At 37.3% G+C, this 13,345-nt stretch overlaps 2 protein-coding genes across 3 annotated transcripts; both read left to right on the forward strand.

Moving 5' to 3' along the window:
* Nucleotides 1–1,579: 1,579 nt before the first annotated feature.
* LOC127793964 (uncharacterized) lies at nucleotides 1,580–4,652 on the forward strand. 2 transcript variants are annotated; one of them, XM_052324801.1, is made up of 5 exons: nucleotides 1,580–1,920; nucleotides 2,008–2,458; nucleotides 2,611–3,133; nucleotides 3,331–3,412; nucleotides 3,642–4,369. In XM_052324801.1, the coding sequence occupies exons 1-5, from the start codon at nucleotides 1,864–1,866 to the stop codon at nucleotides 3,654–3,656; spliced, it is 1,128 nt and encodes a 375-aa protein (XP_052180761.1). In that variant the 5' UTR covers nucleotides 1,580–1,863; the 3' UTR covers nucleotides 3,657–4,369. The 2 variants fall into 2 exon arrangements, with proteins under 2 accessions (XP_052180761.1, XP_052180760.1); XM_052324800.1 differs by having other exon boundaries at nucleotides 1,581–1,920; nucleotides 4,227–4,652.
* Nucleotides 4,653–5,636: 984 nt separating this feature from the next.
* On the forward strand, nucleotides 5,637–13,008 carry LOC127794361 (proteasome subunit alpha type-5). The gene is made up of 10 exons (XM_052325387.1): nucleotides 5,637–5,756; nucleotides 5,872–5,920; nucleotides 6,064–6,145; nucleotides 6,805–6,885; nucleotides 9,183–9,296; nucleotides 9,376–9,477; nucleotides 10,699–10,757; nucleotides 12,155–12,257; nucleotides 12,468–12,533; nucleotides 12,692–13,008. Exons 2-10 carry the CDS (start codon nucleotides 5,907–5,909, stop codon nucleotides 12,782–12,784), a joined length of 714 nt encoding a protein of 237 aa, XP_052181347.1. The 5' UTR covers nucleotides 5,637–5,756; nucleotides 5,872–5,906; the 3' UTR covers nucleotides 12,785–13,008.
* The last annotated feature ends 337 nt before the right edge of the window (nucleotides 13,009–13,345 follow it).

Raw genomic sequence — 13,345 nt, forward strand, 5'->3', positions numbered from 1 at the left:
ATTTTTATTATTTCAATTGTAATCTATATTTTCAAATTAATTTAGTTCATATAATTAGATTTTTTTTTCATGTGACAATTCAAATTTTTTATTATTTTGATTACACTTTTGAACCTATATTTTTAAGTCAATTTAACTCAAGTACTTTGACGCAAATAGAATATGACATGTAATTTATCATCTCATTTTACCATTTTTTTACACATAAAAGTATAGGGGTTAATTTGACTCGAATATACAAATCCAGAGATATAATTAAAATAATGAAAATTTTGAATTGATATACGAAAAAAAAGTAAAATATAAGAATTAAATTGATTTAAAAATTAAGTTCAAGAATATAGTTGAGATAACAAAAAGTTTGAATGATTATAAAAAAAAAGGGGTAAAAATATAGAGATAAACATATGAATTTGGCCTAAAATTATTTTAAGCAGGTCTCATTTATTTTATTTTAATTGATAATTTATTAGGAAAATGGACCAAGCATCGTTGTGTGCACGTGATTTATACCATAATTTGACAGGGGTGGAAGGAGGAGAAGGGTGAAGAAACCAGGCAAAGAACAGGACAGAAATAACAGTAGAAAAAGGCTCTTCCACATGGAACTTGCCCCCATACAAAAGGAAAGCCTTAATAATTTAAAGGCCTCGGCCTAGCCTTATTGCACCAGCCAAGCCCTACCCTCCTCCTAGTAGGGCTGCAATACAGGCTGACAGATCCAAGCCCAAATTTGTTAACATGGGTAAGCATTAGAGCATATTCAAAAAGTAATAAATTGCACTTGCATTTCTTGTGACATGAATTATTTTCATAAAAGACTTTCGTAGCCTAAATATGTCTTTGAATTTTTTTTTTCCAGACCTTGTCGAGTCTTTTTGATTTTACTTTGAATAGCACTTAAACTCTATAGTTTGGAAATAATGCATAATTCAAATATCATAGGAAAAACAGTTTATTTAGGTTATTGACTTAATGGAGGGGTGTTGTGCAAAAAAAAAAAAAGAACTTTAGAGGGGTCTCACTATAAGGTTCTATTGCAAATTACAAAATTAGAGGGGTCTCACTATAATTTACCATAGAAAATTGAACTTTAAGCTTTGCTATCATAGATGATACAGCATTTTATATAAAAAAAAAATATGAGAATATAAATTTCTAGAAAATAATGTACACAAAAAAAACATTTAGGAAAGATAGGTGGGCAGCCCTTTTGCAAGGCACCTAGGCTAGGCAGTAGGCACTGATTAAGTTCAGATCATTACCATTTTGGCACTAATAAAAGTAGGAGCCTCGAGAAGGCTGGTTTTGGGCATCACAATTTTGCCAACATGACAGCATGTAGCATTGCCAGATACCAGATATGCTAGCAGGAAGACGAAGAAAGGCACTGCCCAGCTGCAATGCAACAACATTATTATTATTATTGGGAGACCTGTAATAATATGCACTTTAAACCCAACAAGAAGCTTCCCCTGGTAATTAATTCACCATGAGCAAAGGGCTTTAATTTGCTGCTTAATTTATCCATGTTTCTCTTTTCCCACCGAGTCTCTTGACTAATTTCTCTACTCCCAAAGCAGAAGCTCCCCTCTTCTTTTTATGAAGGACTGTTTCGTCTCCTTCCTCCTCTTCTATATTATTCCCACTTGTTCATTATCAAGCCCAGCCCCGAGCATGAGCTTGAGCTTGCTTGTTTGCTTGATGGAGGGTAGGTAATAATTGTGGAATGGGGTTTTGGACAAAGGTCAAGGTTTTGCTAAGTTAACCAGTTACGGGCTCATTATTGTGCCTTTCTCAAAGATGAAAATGGTTCCTCTTTCAAGTTAAGAGCCCTTCAAGCCATTCAATTCATCTCTAGCTATGGATCTCACAAGCCCTAAATACTTGGAAGGTCCCCCCCTTTTAGCATCTAATGGGGTATGTCATGCCTTTGCCTTGTCTTCATGGCATCCACTAACCCTGTGGCTTGTTTTTCTCTCATTTTTGGGGTCTTTTTGATTTCAGGAGCCATTTGCAGATGCCTTCTCTGTTGACCCACTTTGCAAGCTCAATCTCAAGGAAACTTCTGAGTTTGTGAAGTCTTCATTCCCAATGGCGAACCATAAAGGCCTAGAGAGCAGAAAGATCAGGAACAATGTGGAAGCTCCATCCACACCGGGTAGGCCCATTTTCAGCTTCAGTGCTTCTGGTCTTTCAAGAAAGAGCTTCCCTTCCAAGTGGCATGATGCAGAAAAGTGGCTCAATGGCAGCAGCTCCTGCCACGACTCTCCTGTTTATAATCACCATGCCCAAAAATCATCAGAACCCTCAAAGATTTTCAAGCAAATTGATGGGTTTAGGCCACAAGTTGAGGTATTTGCAGAGAAATCAAGGGTCACTGAGGAAAAGATCTCCAAGGCTTTGCCAAGCATCCATGGCTCTGTAGCTTTGCCTTTGGCAGATGTACTTCTAAAAGGTAGCAAACCTTTCTTCAAACCCGTGTCCCTTTTTCCATGCACTTTCTAAAAGCCTTACATGACTTCTCAACTTTGCCTAATTTTGTTTCTTTCCCCATTTTCTGTATGATTTTCATCTTGTTGGACGTCCATTTGGGTTTTTGGTCTGCAGATAAGTTCACAAACGAGGTAGTGGAACCAAAATTTTCTGGGTTGAGGTGCTCAGAGCCAGTCAATGAAGGGTTATTGTTTGGAGGCTCAAACATGGTGGAGAAAGCCATGAAAGATGCAGCAACAGAGGTGGCTGTTGAGGTTAAACACAAGGATGTTGGGACAGAGATGACTCCTCTCGGCAGCTCCACAACTTCAAGATGCCACACGCCGTTCAAGAGCTCGTCGCCTGCCCGGCACAACACCCCGGCGAGCCGATCTGGCCCATTGAGCTTGGTGAGCTCAAATGGCAGCAACGCAGCCATTGATATCGCCCATCTGCAACAATGCCATTTAGCCAAGCTGCAGCTTGGAACACAGATTGATTCATTGGTTTCAACTTGGAGTTCAAGGGAAGAGGAAGAAGAGGACATATCAAAGAGCTTGAGGCACTCTGAGATTGGGAATGAATGCAGGAAAAGTGTTTCAGAGTCCAGGGCTGTTTCAAACTGGGAAGAAGAGGAAAAGAACAAGTGTTGTCTCAGGTAAATGGGCCTTCTTCTCTGACTGCACTGCCCATTATCTGTCATCGGATGTGGTCTAGATTCGATCTATATCGCGCGGGCCGGGCCTGATACTAAATATGAACCCGATTATCCGAACTTCAGTGAAGTCCCACATCTAATTATGCATTCTGTCTTCTTCTTGATGCCAAGTCGTGATTTGGAGTTGCAATTTACAGGTACCAGAGAGAAGAAGCAAAAATACAAGCTTGGGTGAATCTCCAAAGTGCCAAAGCAGAAGCTCAGTCGAGAAAGCTTGAGGTAGTTCTCCACTCCTTATTTGTTCCTGGCTTTCATTGGTTCTGCCAGCAGAATTCAAGCCAGTCCATATTTTACATCCAAATCATCTCGAGAAGGTGTTTTGTGTGTCTGTCATTTTCGTGATCGTGATTAGGGTAAACTTAAAAAAATAAATTAAATTTTGTTAACAACACGAATTTTCCATTGATATAGTTCTCTATTTCCTTATCATCCATTGCCCATTGGACAGAAGAAGCTTATATGAAATTGCAAAAGTCTGGCCAGTGGCTGAGTTACGTTGACTAGGAAGGAAGGCTGGGTTTGACAGTTCGTTGTTGGTTTCTTCCTCGAGCCACCCGCTGGCTGTGTTTGTGTTTACTGTTCAGAGTGTCTTCCTTCAACCGATGTGCATTTCACCATCACCCTTTCACACGTTTTGGAAAGAAAAAAGAAAAGGCAAGAGAAAGTGCCCTTAAAATGCATATACTTTTACACAGACCCTTGTTCATGCCAGACAAATTTTGTCCCATTAGCCCCATGTGACTGTTCCTGCATTTCCAAAGTTCTAGGGAACTGGGGAGGATCACAATGAACTTTTACTCCTTAGAAAAGGGGACAAGTTTGAATTTGAAGGAGCATCAATAATGTAGAAGAAAGAAGGATAAAGTTTGGGGAAGTTACTAGGATCTCCAGTCCCAACTCTCATTTCCCAAACCCTTAAGTAATCTCACGAGGTGTGACCAGCCAAGCCCTAAGGAAGGAGAGGTTGTTCAGGGGGAACTCGAACACCAGACCTTTCCCCAATCACTTCAACTAAATGGGTGTTAATTTTCAGGTGAAAATCCACAGAATGAGATCAGATTTGGAGGAGAAGTTGATGAAGAGGATGGCTGTTGTCCATAGAAAAGCAGAGGAGTGGAGGGCGGCAGCCCGGCTGCAACACGGCGAGCAGATTTACAGGGCAACCATACAAGCGCAGAAGGTGGTGAACCGGCAGCACCAGCACCAAGCCCAAGCTTCTTGTGGCTGCTTTCCTTGTAATAACCATCGTCTTTAGATCAAAGGATTACATATATATATATGTTCCCCAACAAAAGTATTCTCTTGAGTTTGCATTTTCTCCAAAGGGATCCTCATCTTTCATCCACAATTCCAGCTCAAGGGATCCCAGTAATGGAAGTTGGATGGATCCACAAGTAACTAAGATTGAAAAGGGATCATTTTGAGGTAGTTTGGAAAACGGAAAAGTTTCCTATGCAATTGTTTTTTGTGAGTAATTTATTTTTGGCTCTTTAAAGATAAGGATATACATAATTCGATTTGGATCGGTCAACTTTAGAGTCCTCTTATAAGGTTTAATTGATTTTTGGTTCGATTCAGATTAGTCTAAGAATCAAAATCGAATACAATTAATATATATTATAAATTTTATATTAAAAAAAAAAAATATTCAAGATTAGATTGGACTAGATTAGATTAGACTGAATTGCTCCATTCTTAGGCTCTAAATGATTTAGTTTTTGACCTGAGAATTTTAGAAATTCTAATATGGATTTGATCTGGACTGAATGAACACTGTTTTTTTAGACGTGAGGGAGTTGAAAAAATTCAAATTAAGTATTTATTAAATACTTATATGTAAATAAATTCATCTCCTGTCGATGGAGTCACCTTATGTCAAGGCAAAGGAACACTAATAATTCTATTGATGCCAATAAGAAAAAAATTAGTGCATTAAAATTAAGATAGTTTGGTCATGTGAGAAGGAGATCAAAAGATGTTTCTGTTAAGAGAGTTGATGAAATGGAATAATTAGTCAAAAAAAGAGGTAGAGGCAGATCCAAAAAGACTTTGGGAGAGATATTAAAGTTTGATATGAAGTATATGGATTTAAATAAAAATATGACAAAAGACAGAAATACATGAAAGTCTAAAATTCATATAGCCGACCTCACATAATAGGATAAAATTGGATATGTTGTTATTGTTGTTGTAATAAAATTAAAACTCACTTGAATTGGACTAATAAATGAATTTTGTTCAAAAATAAAGTATACTTATTATATCTTAACCATTACTCTTTATATTACTCTTACGCACAATTAGGTGGGGGAGTTGAAAAAATAAAAAACTAATCTAAAAGATATTGTTGGAATTTTAATTTCCTTAAAACAAAGCCCTAAATTTCTAAGTTGGGCCATTCAAGGCCCAATGATACGCCTAAGCTCAAGTGTCCTCAGCCCAACAAACTAAAGTTGTCTTGTCTCGCAAGAAGGGTTATTTGGGGACAGAATACTTTTAAATCCAGAGCTTCTCTCTCTCTCTCTCTCTCTCGCTCGTCTCTTTGCATTTCGCTAACACAGAGGTAAAATCATCTTCGCTTGAACTGGTCGTTGTGTAATTCCGCCTTTACTTTCTTTGTCGATTAGCCGACAGATTGTTGCATTTTCCTCGTCACAAATCATTATGTGCTTTCGCAGATTCGAAGAGTCTTTGATCGGAATTCGAATCGAAGATGTTTCTCACAAGGTCAGTGCACTTTGATTTCGAATCTGGGTTTTTTTTTTTCCCGTTTCTGCTTGGGATCGTCGCTGTGTATTCCAAATGACTATTTTAGTATGTTTATCTGTACTATGCTGAAGTTCATTTGTTTTTCGGGGATATGATTGTAGGACTGAGTACGATAGAGGTGTTAATACCTTCTCTCCAGAAGGTCGACTGTTTCAGGTTGAATATGCCATTGAAGCAATCAAGGTTACCTCCTCTCTCTCTCTCTTAACACTTGTGCATTTGGAACTAGATTGGCTTTTGGCTGGGTGAGAAAATTTATTTTTTCCTTACTGTAATTACTACACATCTATTCACCTACATTGAATCATTAAGGGAGAACACCACTTCGATTAGCTTTCTCTTTGAACAGAGGAGGGAAGGAGGAAACTATGTTGTTGGGGGGGGGGGGGGGGGGGGTGTTGCATATATGCTATATAGTGACCCAGGCTAGAAAAATGTAAGGGTAGTAATTGCAATTTGATAGGGCGAAGGGGCAGACGTCCCTCCTTAACTGTTCTTAGCGATGGGCCTGTTCTCAAATGGAAACCTAGTCAATATTGCTTTATTAAATGACGTATTTATCCCTAAAAGATGTTGATTATATGAGTGAATTCATTTAGCAAGGGAATTTTGGAATGAGCAGATATTAAAGTAATCACACCTCCTACAAGTGTTAATATTTTGGAGGGAGAAATAGAGAAAAGAATGAAGTGTTCATATAAGGAGGAGAGAGTGCGTCTGGACACGAGAAGGGAGGTCGAAAAGAATGTTGTTTGTGTGCTTGCACTTCTACTATTGGCAACTAGATTGGATTTGGCTGATTTTTTTTAATTTTTATTTTTTATTTTTGGTAATAATCACAGCTGGGTTCCACTGCAATTGGGATAAAAACCAAGGAAGGAGTTGTTCTTGCTGTTGAAAAGCGTATTACTTCACCCCTACTGGTTTGTCTCCTTAGCTTTGTTTTATGTTAGACTAATGGCACTATATTCTGCTTATTTCTGGTATTGTTTTGTGAAGATGGTTTTTTCTTTATTATTTTTATATGGAGGAATGTTGTGCTTTCATGTTGTATAGGTTGGTTTCACAATATCAACTATGTGATGAAACATGACCATATCAATTATCTTCATTCATTGTCATCTCATGAAATGTTTTCATATGAAGATGGTGTTGGAACTTTATCTCATCATTTCCTTGCTAGAGGGTTGCATCAAGAAAGGCATCCAATGTAAAATTTTGCCATATTGTTATTTTGCATGGATTTATATTGTCAGTTTGACTTTTAGAAGTCAATTGACATTATGAATACCGTGCCACCAACCAAAATTTAGTTAGGATAAGGTGTAATTAATGATGATGATTTTTGTCTGGCTGAAATGTTGGAACTTATTTGTTTTGGTAACTAAAAAATGACTGAGATAAGCCAAGTGTGAAAATTGGAGAATCAAATCTTTGGAAGAAGAAATAGGAATAGATCTTTATATTATCTTCAATGAGAAGCACTGGCTACTTCTTATTGGGCCGTCTGTGTGAAACAACAGAATAAATGACTATAGATTGCCAAATCCGGGGAAGTGGACTTGCAATGACAATAGATCATCTGTTTCTTCTTTGTTATGTTCAACTGCGGAGGGAGGAAGGAAGGGACTATGTATACTAATTATCTTGAGATAAGGATTGTTTTACTAGAATTTCTGAGGTTGTTATGTAATAAGCAAAGAGATACAGAGAGTTTAACATGCAATAATGAGTGACAAGAGACAAAGATGCTGAAAAGCTTGAAGTTTTTGTAAGAGGTGCAAGCAATTAGGGGACATTTAAGGGTTAAATGCTTTCCATGGTGGATGTAGGTATATATTTTATTAACTCCCATCCGCCAAACACACAAATAATAATAAAAAGAAGAAGTCTCAAAGGAAATTTGGGCATTTATTGCTTGGACCGTATTCGCAATTTATTTACATACTCAAACAAATAGAAAGTTGACTCCTGCAAATTCTGCAATTGTGGCTTGTATAGGCTTTCTTATAATGTGGATATGCTACTTTGGGGTCAATCTTTTAGGAATAGGACTACATAGTTATGGTTCCTTTACATTAATGTCTAATTAAATTTAAGAAAGTCTCCAATGAATATAAACAAAATAGAGCGTATATAGAAAACTTTGTGTAAGCCGGCGAGAACCATGTGAATCAAAGAAGAAGTCCCTCTCCTATTAACACAGGAACTGGAAGTGGAACAAAGGGTATGATCCATGCATATTGAGATATATGTTCCATAAAAAAAGAAAAGTTCTTTTATTCTTAATTTTTTTTGATTTACCAGATCTTATCTCTTTTGAAAGGGTTAATAAAAAAATCAAGATATGTACTAACTTAAACTATCTAAATTGAAAATAGAATTTTATAATTATCTATTCTTACTTAGTCTGAGCCTTTTTTAAATACTTCCAATATTCAAATCAAGAAGTCACAATTGAACTTAGATAAATCAAATAATGATATTTCTATGTAATAATTCGGCATAATCAAATTGTTCATTTCGATTCTATCCATGTTGGATAATGATAAAGAAAATGTGAAGATAAAAGGAAGACAGTGAAAGAAAATAAATGAACAACTAGGGGGCCATTTGACAGCTTTTTGTTTTAGTTTATGGTTTTCTGTTTTCATTCCAAAAAAGAAAAGTTCTTGTTTGATAAATGATAACTATGATTTCCTTTCAGTTTTGTGTTTGCTTTTTGCATTTTTTCCTTTTTTCCTCGCCTTCTCTTGTTGTTGCCAGGTTTGCCGGGACTCCCTCAGATGTTGGTGACTTTGGTTTCCTGTGGCAAGAGAGTAGGGGAGGGCTGAAAAATGTAAACAAAATGAAAATTGTGAAAGCATTTTTTCTTCTTTCCACACCCTTTTGAAAATGAAAACAGAAAATTAAAATGCCTATGAAACAAGCCCTAATAGAACATTAGGAATGCTTTTTTGGATGATATTGTCTTCCAACGGTGTAGAATGCTTGAATAATTAGCAAATGCAAGTGGCCAAGCTCCATTGCTATGTTCAACTGCAAAAGTTACTACACAGATAGATAGAGAGTAGTTTGCCATTGTTGTTTGTGTTTTATTTACTAGTTTATCAACTGGTAGAGTTTGAAGCTGGCCTTTGTTCTACTTGTCAAAGGTGTGTTCTTTTGACCTGGTAATCTAAAAGCATTGGAACATCATGTGATAATTACTTAAATACAGGAACCAAGCAGTGTGGAGAAAATTATGGAAATTGATGAGCACATAGGATGTGCAATGAGTGGATTGATTGCCGATGCTCGTACGCTTGTTGAACATGCACGAGTTGAAACCCAAGTAATTATCAACATCATTACAATATTTTTTTTCCCAGTAGAGTAGCAATGATCACATAATTTAACTTTCTTTTCAACAGAATCATAGGTTCTCGTATGGGGAGGCCATGACTGTTGAGTCTACTACACAAGCTCTGTGTGATTTGGCCCTGCGATTTGGTGAAGGGGATGAAGAATCTATGGTCAGTTGCCCGTCTCTACTGATAATTACTCTTATTGGTTGCACATTTTGGGTCAAATATTTTTATCATGCCTGGTCTGTATGCTGTGGTTCCATTCACACTTTATCCTAATGTCACTTGCATTACTTATCTGGAACAGTTATTTGTTATCTTGCTCTTGTGAAAATTTAACTAGTAGTATTGTCCTTGCTTGTTCTTGCTTTCATTCATCATGACAAGTTTGTATTTGAGATAATCCTGGTGAGAGCATTATGAAACCAAGTTGCATTTTGAAGTCACTGGTCACCAGTTGTTTTAGAACTCAGGATGTTAGGACTGCAAATATAATATTTAATAGAAGTTCATTTATGTATATGGAACCAACAATCACAAGCCTTAATCCAACTAGGTGGGTCAGCTGCATGAATCTAGACCTCTAGCCATCTTATCCATGACCATATTCTCTGTACTGTACAAAACCAATAAAAATGAAAATAGAAGGCAATTATCTTTCCACTCCCCATGGACTGAAACTTTTCAAATCTGCGTGTTCAATTTTTTGTTAGGTTCAGGTATGTATTAGTTTTGTGTGTTTTTGGTAATTTGGTGGCCAATAGTCTCTTCCCACGTATCCTCCATTAGGTCATTTGTTGTTGTGCTGGCATGGTACAATTCTTATAATTGGAGATCAGAGTCTCAGAGCTTGGACTCTGAGAATAGTTTTTGTTAAGGTAATTTGCTGGTAGCCCCGTAACTTCAACATAGAAATGTTGAGAAGATTGTTAAATCCCAAATGTAGCGGTTCATCCTTGGTTCTTGTGCCATCTGCTATGAGATCTATGGCTGCTAATAAGCTAAATGTAATATTTGCTGTTTATTCTTGGATCTGTAAATGTCATCTGTCTCCATTTTACTGTTATATGAAGGGGAAATTTTTTTGCCTCCTTATGGATATATTCAGCATATTGAATCTCTGGAGGCTTATATGCCTATCTTGAACTTTGGATAACTGGGAATGTGATCTTCATTCCGTCTGACTTTATTCTGTTAACTTTCTATGAGTAATATGTAGTCATTTGCTGCATCATGCTTTGGGATTTCATCTTTTTTTTGCTATGCATTTCAGAGTCCTTTATTCTGGACATGAGCAGCAGCCATAAGACTCCATACAACTTTTGTGCATCAGATTTATTTCCCACTTCTATCCATGTGTTTCCTAATGTTTGATGCCTTTATTTTCAGTCTCGACCATTTGGAGTATCTCTTCTCATTGCTGGCCATGATGAGAATGGACCTAGCTTGTAAGTGCAAATTCAGTTTTTAATATGATGTCTTAAAAATTTTGTTTCCAATGTAATTCAGCCTTAGTATTAACTAAGCAGTTATGATGTGAACTCTCCCCCCCAAAACGAACAACTAAAAAATAATAATATGCATGCTTATCCAAAATATAAAAAAAAAAAATTCTGTGTTTTAACCTTCTGATTTTGATTTGGTGTCACAGAACCTAGGTGCTAGGCAGGCTGTGGACTAGAGTGATATAAGGTCCACACTATGCGAATACTGTCTTATGCATGGTTTTAAGTAATTTTTGTATAAATTAATCACAAGGTTAAGAGTTAAAAACTGTTCTGGAGCAATATGGTCACAATGATATGTAACTTTAATCGACTTCAAAAATTACCTAATATCCTACCAAAGCATATAAATCTTTGACAGTTTGTTGGTGACACATACTGATTAAAATATAAGGGGAATCTGAGAGAACTAGGCCCCTCCACTTCAGGTCCCCCCCCGAGTTGTAAGCGGCATTTCTGCTATTCCAATGTTCTGATCCATGACAAGAGGGCGGCTATGGAACTAGATAGGAAGTAGAATAAGAGAGGAAGGAGGTGAGTGCCTTGGAAAATGCATTTGATATTACCATACTGCGTTTGCGCATTCTCACTACAAGGAGCTGCCTGATGGATTTCAAACCTGGTTAGGCTTTGTGATTAAATCATAGGCTTCCAAAACCTATTACCTGCTCAATGTCGACAGCGATGTTAATGGCCCTCTTGTTTCATTACCTCAAGGCCTGCTACTGATTTTCATTTTCTATGATAAGATTGTACATGTCCTCGTAGCCAGTGTCATAAGCAGCATTATTACTTTGGCTTCTGTTTCTGGACCTGCAACTTTTGCACTATGTGGGCTCAGTGCTGCCAGGTGCTTTTCTCAGCAGCTCTTGTGGCTGATGAAGTCTTAAGAATCACTAGGTTCCTAAGATGCTGCTTGCTACGCACAAAGTTTAGGTAATGGGCTACTCAGTGTAGCATGAAAATTGAGTTTGTTTCAAATTGAATGTTTGAACCCTGGCTCCATCTTGCCAAGATAGCTCAAGGCATTTTGTCTTTTCAAATTCATTGAACATATCCAGTTAAGTTGAGCTTGTAGACTGGTCACCTTCAGAATATGCTCTTATCTCAACACCTGTATGTTATCACAGGCAATCACACACAGCATGTAATGATCCAGGTGTTCGGTCAAGTTATTTAGCCTGATTTGACTTGTAGACCACACTAAGAAAACTTTGCTGCTGCATCTTCTTTCCATGGCTTCTGATTAGATTTCTTGGGCAGTTCAAACCTAAAGTATTTCCACCTTTTGGTTGGTTCTCGTTCATTTTCTTAGCTGCCATTATTTTGATCTCTTGCAGATACTACACAGATCCATCAGGCACATTCTGGCAGTGCGATGCCAAAGCCATTGGATCGGGTTCTGAAGGTGCTGACAGCTCGTTGCAGGAGCAGCATAACAAGGTATATTATGGACTTGGGTAACTTCTGTTTGGGGCCTACTCATGTACTGTTTATTATGCACATTTAATCCATATAATTGAACTACCAGACATGCTATCCATGGTATCTGTAATTCTTTTTCCACCTCCTATTTTACGCATGCTTAAAAACCTTCTGCAGTCTGCTCCCAACATTCTATGTAGATTCATTGAGTTCATTATTCATTTGCAGGACATGACACTTAAAGAAGCAGAAACAGTAGCTCTTTCTATCCTCAAACAAGTCATGGAAGAAAAGGTTTAGCCCACCTTTATGTTTCGTCTTCTGATTTCCTTTGCTTTTTTTTTTGGGTTAATTTATTTTATAAGTCCAAAAGCCAATGTCACATACTTAATTCTCACCCTCGAATATATTTTGATGGAGCTTGGTTGGTTATGGTTACTACCCAATCTCAGGTGACCCCCAGTAATGTTGACATTGCAAAGGTTGCTCCCACTTACCATCTGTATACCCCTCCTGAGGTGGAAGCCGTTATCAGTCGCCTATGAGGAAAGGACATTCACAGCCGATATCTTCCATTAAATGGGTTGGGCTTTCTAACTACATGTACTCTCCAGCGTTGTTATTCGAGGACTTCTCTTGGACATGCTTTAATTCTCTTCTGGGATTGAATTTAAACTGGTGTGTTAAACCATGCTTGCTTTTAGTTAAGCAGATGCTATGACTTGAATTCTCTTTCCCCATATATTGAACCCACTACTCTTTCGTTGGATTTTTTTTTCTCTGTGCCAATGTGCACGTTTGGACTTTGATATTGCTACCAAATTTATGGTATCTTGAAAATCACTTTTATAAGAAAGAAATAAAACATTTTTATGGGAAACACGTATATTGTTTGGAGAATCTAGTAAGCTCTCAAATGTATTGTATGTGATGTGTTTATTAAATGTTGATTGATAAACTTAATCAAACAAATTCCAACACTTAAACGTAGGAATCACTCTCAAAAGTTGAAGGTTCTCCAAACCTAGTCTAGGAATCACTCTCAATTCTGGCATATTCAGCCAGTAGTGTAGCGAGGAGATAAGTGAAGTTCAAGTGCTTGTTTA

This window comes from Diospyros lotus, chromosome 2 (assembly GCF_014633365.1).
Source record: "Diospyros lotus cultivar Yz01 chromosome 2, ASM1463336v1, whole genome shotgun sequence".
NCBI classification, from domain to species: Eukaryota; Viridiplantae; Streptophyta; class Magnoliopsida; order Ericales; family Ebenaceae; genus Diospyros; species Diospyros lotus.